We start from the raw sequence: 13,045 nt of genomic DNA, 5'->3' as shown, positions 1-13,045 counted from the left end.
TCTACGCTCTTTATGTTTAAATCATGTAGTCATGAGAGATTTTTTTTTTTTTTTTAATGTAACCAAGGGAATCTTGCTCATGTTTTTTTCTTCATTTAATCCTTTTTTATTAGAGTTATTTTATTAATAAAATGGTTGAGTAATTTATACTTTTATTTTGTTAAAACCATGAAAATAGTGTTATAATTTATTAAGTATACATAAAGATAATGAAATGTGTAAAGCTAGAAATATGAAAGTCTTTCCTTTAATTTTTTACTTGTAAAATCATTAAAAAAAGGTATGATTTCACATTTATAATTGGTTAATTTTCACAAATGTAACTAAACATAAAAATATTTACGGTCCATGTAACAAAAAGCAAAAGTCCATGAAGCTAGTACAATATTTAATTTTCATATATTTCAAATTTTTCCTTGAATATTACGAACAATTTGTCACTTTTCTTTCTTTTTCTTCTTTGAGATTTATTCATCTTATCTTCTAGATTTTTTCATCTTTTCTTTCAGATTTTCTTTCTTCTATTTTTAAACAATTCATTCTTCTATTTGAATCTCCTATTTCATTTTCACTACTTTCGGCAAGATTCTTTGAAGCTAATTCATCTTTCTCATATTCGAGAATATCAAGATCGTCTAAATATCATTTTGACATGATCTAAATGATTGTTTACCATTGTCAACACGATCATTTACCAAGGTCAACACGATCGTTTAAATTTGATACATTTTTCCATCGTCTAAAATAATCTAAATGATCGCTTACCATAGTTAACACGATCGTTTAACATGGTCAACATGATTGTTAGATTTGAAGTTTTTAACAATCATTTACATTGGACTACATGATGACTTACCATAGTCAACACAATCGTTTGTCGTGGTCAACATAATCGTTTAGCATGTTCAATAACATGATCATTTAAATTTGAAGACTTTTTTTCGTCGTTAAAAAAGAATTACATGATCATGTATCATGAGTTAAACGATAGTAGATTATTAGTTTAGACTGTAGTACACGATCATTTAGAAGAAAATTACTCGCACGCACGTGTGACTAATTGATCGAGTGTTGACTGGGAAATTTTTTATATTTTCCATTGTTGGTATGGCCTGTGGATTTTTTTTTCGTTTTTAAAATTATTTTATACGGTATAAATCAGTTTGTTATATTTTTAAAATAACCCTTTATAATTTCATAATTTCAAAAGTTTTAAATTTTTAATAGTTTATCTAATAGTTTTTAAAAAGACATGACAAATTTATGACTTTACACACAATTATAATAAAGTTGAATTTTCACAATTTAGCAACATCACTCAACTCTTTTAACATAACCTAAAAAGACTTATATTCAATATTTGATCAAATAAAATTGAAATTTTACGTGCATTGCACATGAAAAAAACCATTAATATAAAAGTTTATTATGAAAAACAAAATGGTATAAAAAATTTCTCCACATTTCCACTTTTTATATATATTATAGATAAAAGTGTGGACTTTATGTATTGATATTTGTGAATAGAACGTTATAAAGTTGTATGTTTTAATTATTTTAGTATTATTGGGTATGGTTGCATTGAATGCATTATAAAATCATAATTGATGTATTGATATGTAAATTCTTAAAAAAAATGGTAGACATATTTTGGAATTAAAACTTAGATGATTTAAATTTGTACATGATGAAGATGTATTTTAAGTGTTATTGGAGACTATATTTGAATTTGGACTGAATAGGCAATTAGAGTTTCAACTAGGGTATTGAACTTTTTTTTTTATTAGAGTAATGTTGGAATGAGTTATGGTCCTGATATTTTCCCAACTTTAACTGTTGCTTAAATATGTTGGTATGACCTAAATATCTAGTTATTCTAGAACCTGATAATGATGAGGATAGTGACATTGATGTACAAGATGAATTTTTTTGAAAAGAAGAAAATATAGAACATGAAAATAAAATGGTAGCATCTGAGATATTTACAAAATAGACTGAGACATTATTAATGATTCTATTTTTTAACAAGGGTCAAAATTGGGAGATAGGAATATACCTGTAAGTAGTTCCTACTCATTATAAAGGGACTGCTATTTTATTGTAAAGAAGATCTTCAATTGATTGTTAAAAAGTATTGCGTGACAGAACATTATGAGAATATTGTAGTAGAATCGAACCAAAATATCTGGTATGTCTGATGCAAATAGTTGAAGGAGGACTGCAACTTGAGGTTAAGTTAAGTGAAAGTAGGTGTAAGAGTCACAAAATGTCTAAGATCACTAGGCTCGAAGAGGAACACCCATGTTTGTATTCAGAATTAACACAAGATCATTCACAGCTTGATTTCAACTTTTATGAGTATTGAATTCAAAATATGGTTAAAGTTGATCCTAATGTTATTGTGGTATTGCTCCAATAAATAATTAAAAAAATAGTATAGTTACAATGTCAAATATAAACGGGTATGACAAGTAAATAGGATTGTTGTGTTTGGTGATTGAGAGAAATCGTATATCTGGCTTCTATATTGGTTGAGTGCAGTTGTACATTACAATCTTGAAACCCAAATCAATTGACATTTTCTTCCATCTAATGTACTTGACACGACTACTTTTGGTAGCATTTTTTGGTTATTTGGTCATGCAATAAAAGGGTTTAAATATTGTAGGTCATTAGTTTAGATTAATGGAATTCATTTGTATAGAAAGAATAAAGGCAAAATGTTGACTATCTTCTCTATTGATGCGAATGATCATATATTTCCTCTTGCTTTTGCTATTGTTAAAGCAAAAAACGCGTCTGATTAGTCATAGTTTCTTCAGGCATTAGGTGAATATGTTACTTGTCGAGATGATCTTTGCTTGATCTCTAATAGATCTCTGATAGGCATAGAGGCATTCTTTCTACAATTAACAACGAAGAGGTATGTTCAAGTGAACTTCGAGCATATCATCGATATTGTCTTTGTCGTGTTGCTAGAAACTTTAATACAAAATACAAATCCAAGTAACTGAAAGATTTGGTCTTCAAGATAAGTTATCAACACCAAAGGCACAAAGTTCACAAAGTCCATGAAAGAATTGAAACAATTAAACCTTAAGTTTCTTGAGTATTTTGAAGATATTGACTTGGAAAAATGGACTCAAATCACATGATAATAGGTATCGATATGGGTGGATGGCAAACAATGCTACTGATCGAATGCATGAATGGTGTTTTTATAGGAGCTAGAATGTTACTCATAACTTCTTTGGTTAGATTGACATTTTATCGCCCAATTCTATATATTTTTTAACGTCAAAGAGATGAGATAAGTGAAGCACCTGATCAGAGAGATGTGTATATAAAATATGTGACGAGAAAGCTTAAGAGGTGGGAGAAACGAGCTTCTGCACATTTTGTGATATCCATTGATAGAGAAACACAAACATTGCATACAAGAATAAGTACGATTACTCCCTACAAATGCCAATACACATAAGTAATAAATTTGAAGGAAGGGACGTATTCTTGTAATCAATGACAATAATTTGAGAATCCGTGAACATTATTTAATGTTATTATACTTAATCGTTCAAAATATTTTTTGTTCAAGACGTACACAATTAGTCAGTGGAACAAAATTATAAAGATTCGAGTTTAATATGTGATCAAATCTTGGTAAATATAGAAACTATTCAACAGACAAGACGACTGAATGTTGCAGCCATGGATTGAACATGTGTTCAATGTCGACGACGACCACAATGTCGGAATGTTGCAAAGGAAGATTAGGATCATGCTTAGTTTTTAATTCAAAATTTTAATTCATATGAACTTCAATTTTCAATGTAGAATTAAACAAAATTCCATTTTTATTTGCATCAAAATAATGGTCATATTAGAAACTTAAAGAAAAAAATAACAAAATTATAGGAGTAATCTAGTTGGAGCTAGAAAGGTAACCTTTAAAATCTTAAAGAAAAATGAACAAAATTGAAAGAAAAAAAAAAAAACAAGTGGTGTTGCATTTTAGTCTATTTATGATTTCATTATTAAACAAATAATTAAAAAAATTTAAACAACCGATAAATAGATTCTTCCTTGTCCATCCTTACCAAACAAAAATAATCATACCATTAACTAATATGCAAGAACATGCATTGCTTCAATTTAATAACTAAAAAGTTCCAAAAAAAAATACCAGTTCAATTTTTCCAAACCAATGGCAACATGCAATGCTTAAATTCAATTTGTGTTTATTTAACACAAAAACCACCTACTTATGACGATAGTTTCAACTTTATCTTCATTTTTTTTCTTTCCTAACTACTCCATTTTTGTTCGTTAATATGAAAAAAGAAAAGACATTGTCCTTTAAAATAAATTACTCCCGCATATCATTATCTTCGGATGATTTATTAAAATATAGCGTTTTCAAAAACTTATTAGTAAAATCAGGTCATTTTAAAATATATTAAAAATGTACTGCGATTCAGAAAGACAAGTATTTAAGACTCGTGATATGTGAGAGAGAAGGAGTAGGACGAGCATTTAAGACTCGTGATATGGGAGAGAGAAGGAGAGAAGGAGTAGGACGAGTGTTCAACACTCGCCCTATGAGACAAAAGATATATGTTGTTCATGATGTGTTTCATGTTTCGATGTTGAGAAAGTATGTGGTACATCCATCTCATATGGTAGATTATAAGACATTGGGAATTGATGAGAATTTGAGCTACTTAATCAGGGTACTTAGAGTATCTTGGGTCGATGTGCTTATATGCTTATGTATTGACTACAGAGAGTTGAATAAGGTGACTGTTAAAAACAAATATTCTTTGCCTAAGATTGATGATCTATTTGATCAATTGCAGGGAGCTACAATATTCTCTAAGATCAATCTTCAAATAGGATACCATTAACTGAGGATTAAGGACAGTGATATACCGAAGATAGCTTTTCAGTTGAGATATGAATATTATGAGTTCATTGTGATGTCCTTTGGGTTGACAAATGCTCCAGCGGTGTTTAAGGATTTGATGAATAGTGTTTAGAGATTTCTTAGACACTTTTGTGATTGTATCTATTGATGATATCTTGGTGTATTCCAAGATAGAGTCAAAGCATGATGAGCATTTGCACAAGGTTTTAGAGACTTTTGTAGTCAATAAATTATATGCAAAGTTTACAAAATGTGAGTTTTTGCTGAAGCGAGTGTCTTTTCTAAGCCACGTGGTATCTAAAGATGGTGTTTCAGTGGATCTACCAAGGATAGAAGTTGTTACCAATTGGCCCCGACCTTCCACAGTCAGTGAAGTTCGTAGCTTTCTGAGTTAGCAGGTTATTATCGACAATTTTGTGGACTTTTCTTATATAACTACCTTTTTTACTTAGTTAACCAAGAAAGGAACTCCATTTGTTTGGAGCAAAGCCTATGAGGATAGTTTTCAAAATCTTAAGTAGAAACTTGTAATTACTACATTGGTTCTTACTATACCTGATGGTTCAGGGAGTTTTGTAATTTACAATGATGCTTCTAAGAAAGGTTTGGGTTGTGTTCTGATGCCACGAGGTAAGATAGTTGCTTATGCTTGTCGTCAGTTGAAGAGTCATGAGCAAAACTACCCTACACATGATTTAGAATTGGCAGCAGTAGTTCTTATTGTACCTAATGGTTCAGGGAGTTTTGTAATTTACAATGATGCTTTTAAGAAAGGTTTGGGTTGTGTTATGATGCAAGAAGGTAAGATAGTTGCTTATGCTTCTCGTCAGTTGAAGAGTCATGAGCAAAAGTACTCTACACATGATTTAGAGTTGGCAGCAGTAGTTTTTGCACTAAAGATATGGCGACGTTATTTGTATGGTGAGAAGATATAGATCTTTACTGACCATAAGAGCTTAAAATACTTGTTCACTCAGAAGGAGTTAAATATGAGACATCAAAGGTGGCTTGAGTTAGTAAAGTATTATAATTGTGAAATATTGTATCATCTAGATAAGGCGAACGTGGTAACTGATGTTCTTAGCAGGAAGGTTTCACATTCAGCAGCACTTATTACTAGACAAACCTCATTGCACGTAGACCTTCAAAGACCTGAGATTGTAGTATCAGTAGAAGCAGTCACTTCATAGTTAGCTCAATTGTCATTACAACCAACTTGGAGATAGAAAATTATTGTTGCTCAACATAGTGATCCTTATTTGGTCGAGAAGTGTCGCCTAGCAGAAACAGGGCAAACTGATGAGTTCTCCATATCCTCTGATGATGGACTTTTGTTTGAAAGGTGTTTATGTGTGCCAACAAACAGTGCATTTAAGATAGATTTGTTACCTGAAGCTCATAGTTCCCCATTTCCCATGCATCCAGAAAGTACAAAAATATATCAGGATCTTAAACGAGTTTACTAGTGGCATAATATGAAGAGAGAGGTGATAGATTTTGTTAGTAAATGCTTGGTGTGTCAGCAGGTTAAAGCACCAAGACAAAAACCAGCAAGTTTGTTGCAACCTTTGAGTGTGCTAAAGTGGAAGTAGAAAAATGTGTGTGAATTTTATTATAGGATTTCCTAGAACCCTAAAAGGTTATATAGTGATTTGGGTTGTTGCCAACAGGCTTACGAAATCAGCATACTTCATCCCAAGGAAATCCACTTATACTGCTAATAAGTGGGCACAATTATATTTGATCGAGATAGTGAGGCTGCATGGAGTGCCAGTATCGATTGTTTCTGACAGAGATGCTCGTTTCACTTTCAAGTTCTAGAAAGGACTTTAGAAAGTCATGGGCAAGAGGTTAGATTTCAGTATAGCTTTTACAGATTGATAGTCAAATTGAGCGTTTAAACCAAATTCTAGAGGATATGTTGCGAGCTTATGCATTATAGTTTCCAGGTAGTTGGGATTCTCACTTACATTTGATGGAGTTTGCATCTAATAACAGTTTTCAGGCTACCATTGGCATGACACCGTTTAAAGCCCTTTATGGCAAATGTTGTAGATTCTCTATTTGTTAGGATGAGGTTGGTGAGTAGAGATTGATGGGTCCTGAGTTAGTTCAGTCTACTAATGAAGCTATACAGAAAATTAAAGCACGTATGCAAGCAGTACAGAGTAGACAGAAAAGTTATGTTTATATGAGATGGAAATATCTTGAATTTGATGTGGGAGATAAGGTGTTCTTGAAAGTAACGGCTATGAATGGTATTTTGCGATTTGAAAAGAAGGAAAAGTTGAGTCCTCATTTTGTTGAAACATTTGAGATTCTAGAGCGAATTGGCCTTGTGGCATATCGATGGGCATTGCCACCATCACTCACTGTTGTTCATGATATGTTCTATGTTTTGATGTTGAGAAAGTATGTGACAGATTCATCTCATATAGTGGATTGCGAGACATTGGGAATTAATGAGAACTAGAGCTATGTAGAGCAACCAGTTGAGATTTTGCTAGAGATGTAAATATGCTTCTTAATAGAGGAATTGCATTAGTAAAAGTATTGTGGCAGAACCACCAAGTTGAAGAGGCTAAGTGGGAGAGAGAAGACGTCATGAGAGAATTAGGACTTTTGAGGACGAAAGTTCCTTAAGGAGTGAATAATGTAACGCCAAAAGAAAATTCGAGGTATTTTCTCAACATAATTATCATATGTTATTAAGATTTTAATTTAAGAAAAATATGGAAAATAAACTACATAGGTAGGATTTGAACCAAGATGGAAAGAGGGCTAACAGTCAGGATAACCACTAAACTAATGATAAATATTTATAATTAAATAGTTTTCTTTATATATATTATATAAAGACAATAAAGTTGAGGGGAGACTCGAGCCCCCCCTGAGCCTATGCTAAATTCGTCGGTGAGTATAATAATACATTATTATTGGGAAAACTTACATAATTGTAACAAAACACCAAACTATTTACGGCCCGTATAACAAAGTCCATAAAGTTAGCCATTTTTAAATATTCCAAGTTTGCCCTTCCATCTTTCTTTTGCGATTCATCTTCCTCCCTCCTGCTATTTCTTTTATCATCTTCCTCCTGCGATTTCGTCTTTCTTCTTTCCTATTTTTTTCTGTAATTTATTTTCATCATCTTTCTTATTTTTCAATTCTTTATTTACATCGTTTAATCTTTCCATCGTTTTTCTTCTTTTCCTCTTTTCTTTTCGTTTTTCCATCATTTTTCTACTTTTTCTCTTCTTTTTTTCCGCAGTGATTTCTTTCCATCGTCTTTCTTCTTTTCCTTTTTTTACGTCGTGTACAAAAATAGCAAAATCTAAAAGATCGTATATAAAGAATCTTGAAAAAAAAATCATTTAGATTGGAGTAACCAAAGTAAACTATCGTGTAAAAAAATAAACAATTCTGTAAAAAAATAAATAAAAGATCGTGTATAAAGAATCTTGAAAAAAATCATTTAGATTGGAGTAGCCAAATGTAAACGATCAGATAAAAAAAATAAAAAATTGTGTATAAAGAATCTTGAAAAAAAATCATTTAGATTGGAGTAGCCAAATGTAAACGATAGTTTTTTTAAAAAATAAACGATTGTGTAAAAAGAATAAAAGATCGTGTATAAATAATCTTAAAAAATCATTTGGATTGAAATAGCAAAATGTAAACAATCATGTAAAACATGTACACGATCTGTAAAGAAATCTAAACTATCGTGTACCGAAAGAAGTAAAAATATCGTGTAACCAAATTTAAACGTGACCAAATTAAACTATCATGCAACAAAATTAAATGATGAAATTGAAAAGATAAATTATAGTCATATCTAAACAATCGCGTATAAATTGTAGTGAATAATCACGTATAAATTGTAGACATATATAAGTTGACGGGCCATTTTTTATATTTTAGACTGTAAATATTTTTTATGTTTTTTTATAATTTTGAAAAGACCCCTTGTTATTGTTATTATAAAATTTTTTTTATAATTTATTTTTAAATTCATTCTCGTTCTGCGTGCGACCTCATCTCTCTCTCACTTATCTTCTTCTCCTTCACGATACCTATCCGCCGCCCCTACAGTCTTGTCCCCGTTCACCTCCCACCATCGTCCCCGCCGTCAGCTTCTTCTTCTCCGTGCACCGTCCGAAGAAACCTAGAGGAGTCCGAGCCGCATCCAGCGAAGCCTTCCTGCTGGTTGCGAGCCGGTGTTCCTCCATCCACCGTCTGTGTCCTCTGTCCGTCGAACTCCAAGCGCAGCCGCTCGCCGTCGTGACCCATTCTCCATCCTTCGAAGGCGTCAAGACAGGGATCCGTGGTTTCATCTTCAACCCGAGCCAAGATCTCTGTCAATCTAAGCTGAAACGCTCGTCAAGCCATCTCTCAGTCCCGAGCCACGCGTGCACCGGTAACCTGCCGTCCGAGCCGATCGTTCTTCTCCTTTAGCCGCGCGCGCCGAGTTGCTTTCCAAGCCGAGCCGCCAGCTAGTCTCTTACCTTGTTCCTTCAACCATTTAAGCTCTTTGGTGAGTTTTTGATGAGTTTAACATGGTTGTTTTATATATATAAATTTAGAGTAGATTGTACCAAAAATTCATATTTATTTTCTTATTGAAGGTGCTATTGGAGGAGTAGCACTTGAGTTCCTGGAGTTTTGGAGTGGGGTTTAAGTCTCTAGTGATTGGGTAAGTTTGTGGAAGTCCCGTTTGAGTGAATGGAGGAATGTGTTTGATTGATTTTCTGTTTATGTTTAGGTTGGTTCGTTTGGACTTTAGTTCGATCAAGGGATTTAGCTAAGTTGTCCGCTTCTGGATCAATCTTCACATTTAGTTCAAGTTCATTAGAATTTTGTACGTGTATTACTTTGGACTGGATTTAGCATGTAATTATAAGCATTTAGTGTGGGGAGTGGGTAGATATTAGATGCACAAAATTCTTTAATGTAATAAGGAGTCTGAAAGTCTATGATTGTACACCATTACAAAGGATGTAACTTATTTGAAGTTGTTTTCCATCGTCAATATTTGAAAATTGTTTAGAACTGGATGATACTGAAGGGTGTGTGGCGAGACACACTTGGTAGTTTTGAAATTGTGAATCTTAGAATTGTGTTTTCTTTTCTTTTCAAGGTGTGGCTAATCCACTTTTAAAGGGAAACTTTGTCAAAATTCTTATATAATTTTTATAAAGATGTATTTTACCGGTCATTTATTTTAGGGAAAATGTTTTCTGATAATGTCTTCATGCTTCAATCTAGATTAAAGGGATAATCTGGAATGGTGTGTGACATTTCTTCTGTTAATTGCTACTGTATATAGAACTATATGTGCCCATATAATGGTTGGACTATGGTGTGTGGGAAGATGTCAAACTTTTCTTTTGAGTATTAAACCGACCTTAGGAATTGAAAATTTTAATGAGGGTGTAGTTGCTTTGATTGTCTTTGGATAATTTATTCCTCTTTCTAATTTAGGTTACATTTATATCTTGTTTGTTGAATTCTTATTTAACTTTCTCTATTTTATGGCTTCATTTCAGTGGTTATATGGCTGATGATAAAGTTGACATTATTAGGCCCTTAGTAGAAGCAAGTACAAACAGTTTTAAGATAGAAAAAGCGGATAGACTCATATTAAGGGGTTTAAAGTTTCACGGTTATCATGGAGTACATCTTCAAGAAAAGGAAACGGGACAAACTTTTTTGGTGGATGTGGATGCTTGGTTGGATCTCCGGGCAGCTGGAAAATCTGACGACTTGAGTGATACTGTAAGCTACACAGCAATTTATCGGTAATTTCCTTTATTTAAGGCTCTTTGGTTATGGTTTCTTATGTGATCATTGGATTAGTTTCTATTACTAGGTCTGCTATCTGCATTATGGATGTTATTTGTAGTTTTTTAAGTTCCAGTTAATGTTACAATTATTTGATCATTACTCTTTCACGTTTGTCAATGGAAGTGTACAAGGTACAACAATTATTTGATCATTGTTGTATTCTTGAATTTTGGTTTTTTGAAGTTAAAGGTCCAATATTGTCTCAGATATGTGGCTTTAGGAGAAGGCTATATAATGCATGAAAATATATTAAATTAGAGTGACCAATACACTTAGTCACACTTATTTTTATAATATGAGGCATCAATATCAGGTGTATAATGCAGTTCTAGCCAGGATTTTTGCTTAAATGTTGATTAGACATAGCGAGCATGCAATTCTGACTAATTGCAGCAACAAGAAGGTCAATTTGCCCTCTTTTTTTCCTGTTTTACTTGTTCCATTCGACTAAAGTTAGTTTTTGTCAAAACAAGAGTGACTTTTGTGAAAACGATTGTACATGATTTGTGAGGAAAAAAGGCTAATTTGTGAAGACGATTGAGGGATTGGGAGATTTTTGGACCTGTTCTTATCTATCATGGTTAGGTTGGATTCTATGTGTTAACATTGCCAATTTAAGGGATATTGAACTGGTTAAGTCATAGATCCTTTCGTCTACAAACAAGTTATAAGTTTAAATACTCATGAAAAATATTCTGTTAATGCTTTCTTGGTTATTTTTAGTCAATGTCATGGCTTCACTTTTCAAAACAAAAACTTGTCCAATCTAGTGGACAATGAACTTCAACCAATATCATGATATTATTATGTGTAGTGTAACTGAGAGGCTTTTAATATTGAACAACAGCATAGCAAAGGAAGTTATGACTGGACCATCACATGATCTTCTGGAATCAACTGCGGAGGAAATTTCTTCAAAAATTATGATTCATTACGACCGAGTAACTGCAGTTAGAGTAAAAGTTGCTAAGCCGGATGTTGTTGTTGGTGGGCCCATTGACTACTTAGGTGTTGAAATTTTTAGAAGTAGAGATAGAGATATGTCAATTTAACGATCTGGTTGGTTCAAGCTATTGCTGTACTTGCTTAATGTTTTGAAAAAAGCATGTGTAAAAGTTGACATAACGTTAGTTTGTTATCTTTTAGCTCTTGATGTCTGGAACTGATTTTAAAATTGGGTCTTTATTACCTAAAAGAAGATTTGTAATAAATTATCATTGATCATTGAACTTTACATAGGTTTTGCCTCTAAATTTTAATGTGTTCCATTTTGGTTTAAATAGTGTTTGGTTTTAGTTTTAGTTTGACTAAATTGTAAAAAAATACCTCACTTTTTCTTTGTTTATTTTCAAAACTAGTCTTCAACTTTAAAAAATTTCATTATCACCCCTGAACTTTAAAATAAAATAGATATCTGATGATCATGTTTGGTGGCCTATTTAAAAAATAAGTCTATATGGTTTATGCTCACATAAACATTTGAAATGATAAGTACACTGTAAATGAAAAACAAAGAAAAGTGAGAAAAAGATATATTTTTTGGTTTTCATTTGGTAATTGTTACAATTTTTTGTTTTTGTTTTTTTAACTTTAGAAATTATATTTTAAATTTCTTGTTTATTAAAAACAAAAAGTATATATGTATGGTAACTTATTTGACAACAAAAGTTTTTTTTTTCTTTCTTCAGTTTTTCTTCCTATATATTTTTTAAAAATTATTATTTTAAAAGCAGGACAATGTATTAGTTATTAAATACGTCCATTTTTAAAAAAATTAAAAATTAAAAATCAAAAATAGAAAATAAATGGACTATCGTATGTGCCAATGGTTTTTGTGTTTAAAAATATGGAAAATTGACGGGATCGCAAAAACTAAGGTTGAGTTTTGATCAAAAACAGAAACTAGCAACTCCTAGACCCCATGTACTTCCAAAACTTGGTATTCCAAACATGCTCTATATTTAATTCAAATATTCTCTCTTCTAGTTTAAATATTTTAGATATAGTTTGGTTTAAGGTTTTAAAAATATCTTATATAAAAAACATGGAAATAAGATTGTTAAAATTTAAGAATGATCGTGTCCAATTGTGTATGAGAATATTATGAATGTTTTTAGGGAAACTTTCTTAAATATAACAAACTAGTGAAATATTTACGGTCTGTATAACAAAGTCCATCAAGTTAGCCATTTTTTAAATAGTTTAAGTTTGTCATTCCATCTTTTTCCCTCCATTTTTAATCGTCTTCCTCTATACTAATCGTTTCTCTGTATT

At 31.9% G+C, this 13,045-nt stretch overlaps 2 protein-coding genes across 4 annotated transcripts; both read left to right on the top strand.

Moving 5' to 3' along the window:
• The first annotated feature begins 7,019 nt into the window (after positions 1-7,019).
• Positions 7,020-7,397, top strand: LOC103495889 (uncharacterized). The gene has a single exon (XM_008457572.1). It carries the CDS (start codon positions 7,020-7,022, stop codon positions 7,395-7,397), a length of 378 nt encoding a protein of 125 aa, XP_008455794.1.
• Positions 7,398-8,921: 1,524 nt separating this feature from the next.
• LOC103495808 (dihydroneopterin aldolase 2-like) lies at positions 8,922-12,005 on the top strand. Of its 3 annotated transcripts, XM_008457473.3 has the most exons (4): positions 8,938-9,461; positions 9,553-9,620; positions 10,474-10,725; positions 11,619-12,005. In XM_008457473.3, exons 3-4 carry the CDS (start codon positions 10,481-10,483, stop codon positions 11,821-11,823), a joined length of 450 nt encoding a protein of 149 aa, XP_008455695.1. In that variant the 5' UTR covers positions 8,938-9,461; positions 9,553-9,620; positions 10,474-10,480; the 3' UTR covers positions 11,824-12,005. The 3 variants fall into 3 exon arrangements, with proteins under 3 accessions (XP_008455696.1, XP_008455695.1, XP_050944295.1); XM_008457474.3 differs by lacking the exon at positions 9,553-9,620 and having other exon boundaries at positions 8,922-9,461; XM_051088338.1 differs by lacking the exons at positions 8,938-9,461; positions 9,553-9,620 and adding an exon at positions 9,690-9,785.
• Positions 12,006-13,045: the final 1,040 nt, after the last annotated feature.

Source organism: Cucumis melo, chromosome 8 (genome assembly GCF_025177605.1).
Source record: "Cucumis melo cultivar AY chromosome 8, USDA_Cmelo_AY_1.0, whole genome shotgun sequence".
Lineage (NCBI taxonomy): Eukaryota > Viridiplantae > Streptophyta > Magnoliopsida > Cucurbitales > Cucurbitaceae > Cucumis > Cucumis melo.
Note: the sequence above shows the minus strand (reverse complement) of the source record. Positions and strands in the feature narration are given on the sequence as shown.